This window comes from Pinus tabuliformis, chromosome 6 (assembly GCF_031772625.1).
Source record: "Pinus tabuliformis cultivar Carrire ecotype Pingquan chromosome 6, CPIR1, whole genome shotgun sequence".
Classification (NCBI taxonomy): Eukaryota; Viridiplantae; Streptophyta; class Pinopsida; order Pinales; family Pinaceae; genus Pinus; species Pinus tabuliformis.
In genome coordinates this window covers 1,353,331,560-1,353,343,253 of record NC_142292.1, presented here as the reverse complement: position 1 = coordinate 1,353,343,253, position 11,694 = coordinate 1,353,331,560, and the positions used below count along the sequence as shown (strand labels likewise).

At 33.9% G+C, this 11,694-nt stretch overlaps 1 protein-coding gene across 1 annotated transcript; it reads right to left on the bottom strand.

The window, feature by feature from the left end:
* Positions 1-6,019: 6,019 nt before the first annotated feature.
* On the bottom strand, positions 6,020-7,452 carry LOC149263648 (uncharacterized). Its single transcript, XM_089388236.1, has 3 exons — positions 6,775-7,452; positions 6,589-6,681; positions 6,020-6,415 (listed from the first exon to the last, which is right to left on the bottom strand). Exons 1-3 carry the CDS (start codon positions 6,901-6,903, stop codon positions 6,218-6,220), a joined length of 420 nt encoding a protein of 139 aa, XP_089244362.1. The 5' UTR covers positions 6,904-7,452; the 3' UTR covers positions 6,020-6,217.
* Positions 7,453-11,694: the final 4,242 nt, after the last annotated feature.

The following is an 11,694-nucleotide window of genomic DNA, read 5'->3' as shown; positions in this document are numbered from 1 at the left end:
TGATGCCATACAGTCACATTTGGGTGGTGCTTTTGCTCAAGGGAAGTAAACATGAGTCAACATTTCTATGGTGTCTCTTGATTCATTTTCAGTCGACCATACCCGGTTTGTCAAAGTTATGTTGAGTATCACATCAGCTACTTGGTCCTTTGCTCGTGCTAGTTAAGAAGGTCTACATTGACTTCTTTCTTGTGGGTATGATATTATTAACTCCAAAAAATTGCTTTGAAAGTAGGCCTAGAGCCACATGCTATCCCTATTTCCCTCATTACTAGGTGACCTTGCGCTCAACATCGATCAATATCATGGGTATTTGTCTAAGTGGTTTCCCTTATGTTTGACATTAGGTTACATTATCACACATTGGGATTCATGTAGTACCTTGGTTTCCATTTGACCCTATTGGTGGATTCCTCGACTTTGTGTCAACTTGCATTATTGGTTGGTTCAGAGGGTTTATGTCATGTGCTAGCCACCTCTTATATATGTAGGAAACGTGCTTTGGTATGGTTACTTCATCTTTGTTCATCTGATTCCTTGAAAATTATTGGCTTGTAGGTTACACTCGCACTGAATTGATGTGGGATGCCTTAATGTCTTCCTTCTAGCAGATCCTTTCCTATCGACTCCAGCTCATTGCTCTAGGAATAAGTTGTAGAGTAATTTTTCAGTACCTTAGGGTTTGCAGTCATCAGTGGCATCCTCCTTTTCTATCAGTAATGAGAATACATCAATCTCTCCTAATTAATATATTATCTCAAGTTTTTGACTTCAAAACATTTATTCATACTTGTTGGCTTGTACCAGGGTACCATGACTCTCATCATCATTATCGATGATATGTCTCACATTTGTTAACAGTATACATCAATGACAAGTAATCAAATGATTTCTCACGTGGTCAAATTCAACTCATTTATTCCCATAGTGTAGAAATGTACCATGGCAGTTAGTGAAGACTTTGGGTTGCATCAACATTTTGTTGGTTCCCTTGTCAGTCCCTCTAGCTTGTTGCTAGTGACACCATCCACCTTATATGTTGTAGTTCATCACAACAACATCCTATATGTTGGCTCTCGAGTTCCATCCAATACCATTATTACACTTTTTGACTTGGTACTTTTCAAGATCAGTTATGTGACATCAGTGATCAGATATCTAATTCAACATCACTGATCAGTTATTTTATATGTGATATTGTGACATGGCCTTGATATGCACTTTTGTGGCTATGATCAAGTGATCCACTATGTATTTCTCAATTTCCTTTGAAGTTCTATACATATTGGATCTATTCTACACTTGATATGTAGACATGCTTTAATATCTCTGAGCATGGGTATGTCTGCCTCACACATGAGCTTTCCTTCTGATCTCTTCCACTAATTTGGCAGGGTAGAATCTAGTGATCTCCTTCTAAGTCCTTGCTTGATTATTTCTATACACTTAATACATTTCGGCCATCATCTACCCCTTTTGACCTCATATATTAGGGGGAATATGTTATAGCATCATTTATCACACTTATATACTTGATTCTCTGAGCCATAGCCTTAGGCAGCCCTTTCCCTTCACACTTGGTCCATTTATTAAAAAACATTATTTTAAATTCCATACACATCTTTTCCCTTCATAAAGCACATGCAAGTGCACGTCCAGCGATACACAACCCACGTATATGATTTAAAATAAGAAAAAAAAATATGAAATTCCTATTTTATGGGTAGGGTTTATGGTTACACCGGAAGCCTACCTACAGAAGCTTGTGGCCTAACTATATCCCACCTGAAAAAACTATGTTGGGGTGATATAAATACACCTCATGGGAAGGCCTAAAGGGAGGAGAAATATAGGATATTGATATTATATACAATTAGTCCTTGATCAAGTCTGATTTATCCCTATGGCTTCTGCACTCCAAGCTATAGGAAATGCTTTTTTCCTCATAGAGATGTCCATATCCTTTATATGGCATCTATGTGTATACCTTTGAAAGAGGATTATTTAGGCTTGGCCTAGACAGATTCATAGGAATGTTTTGCTCAAAGCCATGGATAAATCAAGTTGTATTCTTCCACATTCTTTTGCAATCATGAATAAAGAAGATCGGTCTTGTTCCTGATGTTATGATCTTAATGCTTTAATTCCTGTTATGATCTACTTATGTATGATTTCATGATTTATACTTATATGTTTATATGATCTAGCATTTATATCTTGAACATTCTTTGAACTACTGCTAGAATATATCCTCTTCTTGAATTAGTTCCAGGTTTTGAAGCATTGGAGGAAGCAGAGGGTTTGGACCCTACGGAAACGACCTCAAACGTAGGACCTTCGGGTACTATCTCTTTTTCCTACTTTATTATTTTAAGCATTAGGACTTCTTGTTTTCTTTCTTGTTGTTGGTGTATGCCCTTTTATCTTTTGGGGTTCTAACCCATACCCTAGGGTGTATTATTCCTATAACAATCAAGCAACTGGACCTATACTTAATAGGCCCTTTCATTTTTAGAGTGGGAAGTCCTTTAGTCATTTCTTTTCTTGTCCATACAATGTTCACTAATCTTATTCTCGATGCTAATTATAGTCCTTTTTCTTGATCTTCACTAGGCACAATGCTTCATCTTGTCATTGAGAACAGTCACCAAGTCAAGTCGCTTTGCTCACTAGGTCTTCATTTGGGAAAAATTCTTCCCTTTAATTCCCTTTGCCTGATAATTCACCTTTTGTTTCTTAGTGATACTATACTTAACTATAATTATCTTGTCATTATGTAATGACATGAACAATAGGATGAAATATGTGGTCGAGATACTCCATTGTACATAATATATTGCATAGTAATACAAAGATGAAATAACCATTCTTGATCCATTTATTAAATAGGATGATGTGTTAGTGCTTTAATTTCTCTCCTACATTTTAAAGCCCTAATTTCAACAAAATGCATTGTCCATTAGTCTTTCCCCAATAACAATACATGAAAAGAAAAAATGTCCAATGACCTTTGACATTGTTAGTGATCATAGTGAAACAAAAGGAAAGGTCATGGATTGAAGATCAAAGTAAGAGGAAATTATGGTGAGCATTCAAAAAGTAAATGCATAAAATGAATGAACCAACAACAGAGTGGGGGAAATGCAATATTTCAGCACAAAGGAGAGAAAAGAAAATATATAATGTGTTTAAGTACATCGATTTCAAACAAAGGGGAATATACTTGGTGGTCATGCTCTTAGGAAAAAGGGTGTCAAAGGCTCATTCCACTAAATTAAGTAAAGGAATTCCACAACAACAAAGAATGCATGGTTGTTTTTCCTAGCAAAGTGGAAGGGCCACAAAGGAAAGGAAATTAATGGAGAAAAAGGAAACTAAGGAGAGGCCCACTTGCTTGATGAACTATGTTGAATGAATAAGAAACTATTGGTATCATTCAAGCCCTAAGAAAAATGAAAGACAAATCCCCTAGTAAGAGGAGAACACATGTATCAAGAAAAAGAGGGACATGAGAACAGATTCCACATCATGGGTAAGGTGGTGTTAGAAAAGTGTAGGAAGTTTGTAAGTATTTCAACTTATTTAAAGCATTAAAAGCATTTGACATAATTGGTACAATGTTGCAACTCACCTCTTCATTTAATAATTCAACAATCAAGGCATAGTCCTTGTTGTTCTTGTTCTCTCATATGGCAAGCTCATTGTCTGATGTGGGATTTGCAGATGGATTTTCATCTCCTTCTTCACATGCTCCTTTCCATAATTCATTGAAAATGAGGGTATAATTTATCTTTTTGGACCACTCATGGTACTTCCATTTGCCAATGATAACTACTCCAACAATGGAGATGAGTGAATGCATCTCTGCAAAATTCTGAGTTGTGTCCTGAATAGTCAAAATCCTTAAAACAACAGCCTCTGATAAAAAATTTAATATTCTCTATAAATAGTAGAGACTCCTCATACATCATAGCTCCAATTCTATTTAATCAAAATAACCTAAAAAAAATATGTAGGCTCTTCATCTCAAATAGCCTCGTTGATGTAAGGTAACTCTCATATAAAATAAATCAAATCAATACACCAATGAGTATTCATTGTAGATATAAATGTACCAATACTAGAATTACAATTATCATGTGATATATATATATATATATATATATATATATATATATATATATATATATATATATATCCTCAAAATATCTATGACCACTACAACAAAACCAGCGATTTGCGCCAGATTTAGCGCCAGATTTTAGTGCATTTTTTTTGTAATTGTGATGAGCAACCTGGCGCTAAATCTGGCTCTATTGTACAATTTTTAAAGCGTCCTTTTTTGCACCTGATTTTGCATCCTTTTTCACGCTAGATTTTGCATCATTTTTTACACCAAACTATGCATCATTTTTTGCGTCAAATTTTGAACCAAGATTTGCATCTTATTTTATGACAGGTTTTGCTTCTAGTTTTGTGTCATTTTTTGCATCTATTTTTCATTCTCTTTTGCTTCCTATTTTGTGTCATTCTTTGCTTCCATTTTTGCACCATCATTTGCATCAAGTTTACACTGTATTTTGAATCCAATTTAACGTCTTTTTATGCATCCATTTTGTGTCAGTTTTTGCATCTAGTCTTACGCTAGGTTTTGTATCTAGTCTTACACTAGTTTTTGCTTCTATTTTTGCACCAGATTTGGTGCCTATCTTTGCACCATGTGTTGAATTTGATTTAGCACCAAATTTTGCATCCATTTTTGTGCCCATTTTTGCATCTTTTTTTGGACCATGTTTTACATCCACATTTACGTTTGATTTGTCTCCATTTTTCCCATCTCATTTTGCACCATATTTTGCGTCATTTGTTTCATCCAATTTTGCATCATTTTTAACACCATCTCTTGCATCTAATGTTACATCATTTTGAGCATCCAAATTTGCATTTATATTTGCATCTTATGTTGAGTCATGTGTTGTGTCCACCTTTGCATCTTATTTTGTGTCTAATGGTACATTCAATTTAGAGCCATTTTTTACGTCTACTTTTGTATTTGTTTTTGCACCAAGTTTTGCATCCAATTTTAAGCTATTTTATGCCCCTTTTTACACCATTTTTTTGTGTCTACTTGTGTCCAATGTTGCACCATTATTTACACCGAATTTTTCATCCAATTTTGCATTTTTTTGGTGTCTAGTTTTACATCGTTTTCACCATCCAAATTTGCATCTTTTTTTGCCTCATTTTGTGTCCACATTTGCATATAATTTTGTGTCTGAGTTCGAGCCTAAATTTGCATGTGATTAGGAATCATTTTTTACATCCAATATGGCATCCTTGGTTTCACCTTTTTTCAGCCCCATTTTGCATCTTGTTTTATGTCTTTTCTTACATCTTTTTTTTTCCTTTTTTGCACCCAAGTTTGCATCCCAAATTTACACCATTATTTGCATCATCATTTGGCATATTAATTTGTAACGTTTTTTGCTTCTTTTTAACGCTCAACTTTGCATCTTAGTTTACATCTAGTTGTTGTCTTTTTTTGCATTTAATTTGGTGCCCATTTATGTGTCCTTGTTTTTGCCCAATTTGATATCCTTTTGTATGTCATGTTTTGTTCCCTTCTTTGTGTCAACTATTGCACAATTTTTCACTTCTAATTTAAAACACTTTGTATGTCAATTGTTTGCATTTTGTATTAATTCCTAGTTTAACATCCAATTTTACTTTCAATTTTGCATCCATGGTTACATCCGCATTTGACTTCTTATATAGAGTATATTTTTCTTTACATATATGACCCCCTTTATAGATTCATAGTGAAATATATGATAGTTTCTAAATATCATTAAAGCAGATATCACAATTCAAAATCATTTGTAAAGAAATTTAAGAGAAATTGACAACATCCATCCAAAAAAATAACAATGTGTCATTAACAATTTTCAAAACATGTATAAAATAGCAACATAATACTAATAAAATCAGTATTATTTTTAATCAAAACAAGTAAAATTCAAATATGATTAACAAATCAAAATATTTCATGAATATCGTTATTCTACGATAAATTAACAACATACATAAATCAAACTCATCGTATGATTACAAAATCAAAATGTCTCATTGATATAGGGTAAATTCACAACACCCATCTAAACATAACAATGTCATTCTACACAATAATTTCTTCATAAAAAACAATGCATGTGCATGCCTAGCTACCACCACCAAGATCATCCTCATGATCATCTTGACCATCCTCATTACTCTGATCCACATCATCACCAACACCGCAACTATCATCATCATCTCCTCCTTCACCACCATCATCCTCATCCTCATCCTCATCATCTCCTGATATATGTTGAACATAATTTGGATAATCGTCTTGGCAATCATTACCTATAGCATTCTAACAAAAAAAATCAATATTACATGTTAGTATTAATTACATAACACAACGCATGTTTTTTGTTATACAATGTTAACCATAAAATGAGGTAAGATATAATATATAATAGTACTAAAAAATAAAATGAAAATATGGTTTAAAAGTATATTGGAAATCCAACTAAGATTACATACCATAGAGTCCATCCAAAAAACAAATTCAACCCATCTCTTTTGCTGCAGCACCTCCTTTTCCAAATGATTTGGAGGTCTTCCATATTTTAGTTCCTATTAATCAGTAAATAGGGAGAAATTAGATAACAATGACTTTCTTCTAGTACAAAATTTATTAAAAAAATATCACATGTTTAATATACTTACAAAGGTCGTTATCAGTGCTTTTAAACCTTTCTGGCCACTACGATGAGTGACTTTTGTCTTGGTTAACCTCGCCTTGGATGCCTTGTCCTTAAACATAAACCAATTCAATTTATTTTCACACAAATACATGTCTAAGATACTTATAAGTATTAATACATTCTAAATAATGTTTAATGAAAAATTCAATACCTGAATGCTCTCATTGCCGGCTTTTCTTTGTGCATCCAACTTCTCATATGATTTTACAAGTTCTTTCCATACTTTAAAAGGTATGTCAATAGGTCTTTGTTTCAGTCTTTGATCTTGAGGCATTTTTTTAATTTTTCTTGTTTGGTTAAAAAAAACCGAACAAGTAATTCACATCAATGGCATGGGGACTCTATGGATATGTGTAAAAAAATGGCTATAAAGAAAACATCCAAAAAACATATGAGCTCTCCCTTTGATGGTCACTTGGGGCATATGGCTGGAAAGGAACAACTCCATTTTCGAAAATCAAGGACAATCCTTTCTCAAAGTCCTTCCTAATATTTGCTCCAAATGTCTTAAAATGAAAAACAAAATTCAAACGTCATCCTTAAACATCTCCCTTAAATATAACGTTGGACCATAAATTCTTCACTTTTATTGTTATCGGCTCTGGAATGATTTTTCTATATGCAATTATATAATGAAATATGTGTGCACTAATCAAAAAACATTGAGTTTCATTTTTCATAATCACAAACAATGAAAAAAGAATCACACGTAACCAGCATCATTTTGGAAATTTTATATTTATTAAAAATCTTTAACATGTTTTCCTCCCATATCTCATAAAAAGGTGTGAAATTTTTTATACACTCTCCAATAAGCCTAAGGATCACATACCTTTTAAAACTTTGCATTACCATTATATGTTTCTCCTTGAAGATATATAATATGTTTCTTCTTTAACATATATATTATGTTTCACATTTCTTAATATTTGACAAAATACTAAAGTTGAAAAGAATATAAAATCTCACTTTTTATAATATTTTATGATATAAGAGATTGATTTAAGTGATGTTTTGGGTTAGGAGAGGTTAGCTTTATATAATAAAAGAATATTAACAATTTTAAAGTCTAAATTTTGACAATTCAACATAATTTGGCTTTACATAATAATAAAAAAGAAATTAAGAATTTTTATTTCATATATCTTATTTATAACATTTTAATGGTTTATTCATATAGTAATAAAAAGTTCATATTTACAGGCAATTTAAAAATGATAATTTTAAGAGTGTTTACATCTAATAAGTGTGGGAATAGTTTGATATATGGTAGCACACAATGTCCCATCATTGTGAGTTTTTAATACCATGAAAATGATCATTTAAGAGTGTTTACGGCGAGGGAATAGCTTGAGATATGATAGAACACATTATCCCATCATCGAGTTTTTAATACCATGATTGTTCACTAGTGAGAAAAAATCACATGGAGAAAACACAGAAAAATAACCGAATGTAGAGAAAAAAAACAAAAAACAAAAACAAAAACAAAATTTGTAAAAAAAATCATAAAACAAATATTATATACTTTTAAATTTTGTATTTGTAATTTAACTTAAAAAAAAAAAAAAAAAAAAAAACAAAACAAAACAAAACAAAACAAAAAAAATTAGTAAGAAAAATTCATAAAACAAATATTATATACTTTTAAATTTTATATTTGTAATCTAACTGAAAAAATTAACATACTCGTAGAGGAGCTAATTTATTTGCAGATATTTCTTGGTACCTAAAGCCATCACTTATATTTTATTAATTTATAAATAATGTATATTTTATTAATTTATAAGTAAATAAACAATTAACACTGTAAATTGTTACACAATTAATGCTATATAAAAAAGGTTAAAATTTTATCTATGATTTAGAATTAATGTTTTAACACGGTCTACAATGAAGCCATTATCACCTAAATCAATTTAAACTATCTATGATTTAATATTCAATAATCCAACAAAACTACAATGAACATCTTCCACGAGCTTATCATCTTTATAACATATATTGCTTCAGCTGAGATTCTAGTATGTCAATTTTGTTTCATAACTACGGGTTATCGCTCTGTATAATTTTATTGGAATTAACGTGACCTCGGAAAATTTCTCTGATGAGATAAGAAAAATGCTCTGATCGAAGGATGGTAATATTCATAGAAGTCACTGCAAAAAATCATTTGGTTATGAGGATTTTCAAGATTTCAATGGAAATCTGGATGTGGGATGCGATGTTACGATGTGGGTCGAAGAGATTGAGCTCTTTCTTTTTCTAGATTATGGGATTTGAATGCAGGAGTTGTTTCTATGGATGATAAAATTATGAGATTGAGGATTGTGGTCTTTGAATGCAGAAATTGCTTCTTTGGATGATAAACTTGTGCTTTTTTTATAAACAGTTGTGGGGATTCTCCTAAGTTTTTATTGATTTCTCTTTTGTGTATCATTCTTGTCATTGTCAACCCCATTATCATATCAATGTCTAGGATGAGAAAGATAGGGATGGGATCAGTGAGGGTTCAATGTCTTTGTTGTCATCAGAGTCCAGGTCGGTTGATGGCAGTGAAATGGAAGGGTAATCCCCAAGGTGGTTTGTTGACGACAATGTTCCACCAAGGTTCCGGGACGAGGGGGCGAGGGAGCGAGGGGGCGTGGGAGCGGCCTATGCAAAAGCTCCCTACCATTTTTTAGGAAACGTGGGGGAGCGTCAGGGTCTTAAAAATTTATAAATATAAAATATAATTTATTAATTGAGTCCACTATGAAAATTTGGTTTGAATTGAAAAGCTGCAAAGCATGATCATTGATATGAATATCATTTGACATTATCCAAATTTATAATATCATATAAAATAATAAATTTAAAATTCTAGTTCAGCTTGGTCAAATTCTAATTTAGATTTTGGTCAGACAGAGGGAGAGCTTCAGCTTGATAAGGTAGCCACTGAATTCTGTGAAAAGGTAAATGAATAGATCAGGAACACTGCATTGGCAGTAGAAGGGGCAACTACAATGGGTTGTCCAGCTGTATTGGATCCAACAGCTAGAAAGTTTGTTATATTATATATAATATAGACAGTACACCATATGTTGAAAGAAGAGTTTTAGTTCCAGGAGAGATGAGAAGCTCACATGAAAGAGTTTCTGACAGTTTACTATCAAATGACATTGACTGCAGGATGACCATCTGCGAACCAACTTGGGGGACCAACGATGGCATGGATAATTTGTCTACCTTATTAGAGCAATGCCATGCAGTTCAAACTTCAAACTAGCAGTGTATTTCAGGGGTGAAAATAATTTTCAGACCTGAGAATTCAAGCTGAGCCACTGTGCTCTGTGTAAATTTTGTAACTGTATAAATTCATATATAATGATAGTTCCTGAGATTTCTTGTTGCCCATAGTATTTTGTCATGCTTGCAGTAAACGCATGTTAGTCTATAGTCCACCGAATTATTTCCCACATGACATAGGTGCTGCTTCCATAGTTTGTATGTCAAATGTCATGCAAATTAAAAACACAAACTGAATGTCTCATATTCTTTGCCTGTCACTCCAGTTATCTCCCCACTGTAATCCAGCCATCACTTGAGAAAAAAAGGAGAAGTTTTAAAAGGGAAAATTCATGTACGTGCTATATGGTCTAGCAAATTTCCATGATACTGACCCTCTAAAATAACGCTTGTTGAAACCAAAAGGCAGCACAAGACGTTATCCCCATACAGAACATGAGTAGCTTCGTACCACTTTAGGTCTATTAAATCATAAACTATAAGCAAGGCCATTTTTTTGGGAGCGTGGGGAAACGTCTCCTCAGGGAAGGGAAACGTTTCCCTGGCACGTCCCCCCGAGTTTCCTCCATTTTGGGAGCGTGGGGAAACGTCCCCTACTCGTCCCCAAGTCCCCCGAGCGCGGGGGAGCGAGGAAACTAGACCCCTGGGGGGGGGGCGAGTCCCCGTGGAACACTGGTTGACGATGATCAGACATGACACAAAATGAGGCGTGGGCTCGTTCTGAAGACCAAGTGAGTGGATTCCTTTGATGTGGAGGCCATGGACGTGCCCGGTGTTCATAAGGGCCATGATAAGGACCTTTCATTAGGACGGACGCTCGACTTGGCATTCCAAACACTTGGAATGGTCTATGGAGATATGGGAACCAACTCCTTGTATGTTTTCACTAGTGTATTCATCCAAGCTCGTACCAAAGGAGAGGAAGATGTTTTGGGTGCATTAGCTTTAGTGATGTACACAATAGCCCTCATCCCTTTGGCTAAATAGGTGTTCATTATGCTCAAAGCCAATGACAATGGTGAAGGGGGGACATTTTCCTTGTACTCTTTGATTTGCACATATGCGAAGGTCAATCTGCTCCCCAACCAGCAACCATCAAATGAAAAAATTCCAGTTTCAAGCTCAAGTTGCCCACCCCGAAACTAGAAAGATGATTAAGAATCAAAGAAAGCCTTTAGAGAAGTACAAAATTGAAGACCCTACTGCTACTCTTGTTTCTCATGGGTACTTCCATGGTTATTGGGGATGGCATACTTACACCTGCAATATCAGTCATGTCTGTTGTTAGTGGCATGCAAGATGAAATATCTAGCTTTACGGAAGACACAGTGGTCATTGTCTCAATCATATTCCTGGTGATCTTATTCAGCATAAAACAGTTTGGTACAAGCAAAGTAGGCATGACATTTTCTTTGGCACTCATGATATGGTTTTTCTCTATTGGTTCTATTTTACTTTACAATATTATTTAACATGACATGACAATTTTAAGGGCATTCAATCCTGTTTATATCTATTACTTGTTCAAGAGGAACACTATCAAAGCATGGATGTCCCTAAGAGGTTGCATGTTATGCATAATAGGAGCTGAAGC

Bases quoted from the DNA above. Each gene is read 5' to 3' on its own strand.
- LOC149263648 (XM_089388236.1), bottom strand. From the start codon at position 6,903: ATGTATTTGTGTGAAAATAAATTGAATTGGTTTATGTTTAAGGACAAG. The intron at 6,682-6,774 runs GTAAGTATATTA...ACTGATTAATAG, and splicing joins AAGCACTGATAACGACCTTT to GAACTAAAATATGGAAGACC. The intron at 6,416-6,588 runs GTATGTAATCTT...TTTTTTTGTTAG, and splicing joins TTTTTTGGATGGACTCTATG to AATGCTATAGGTAATGATTG.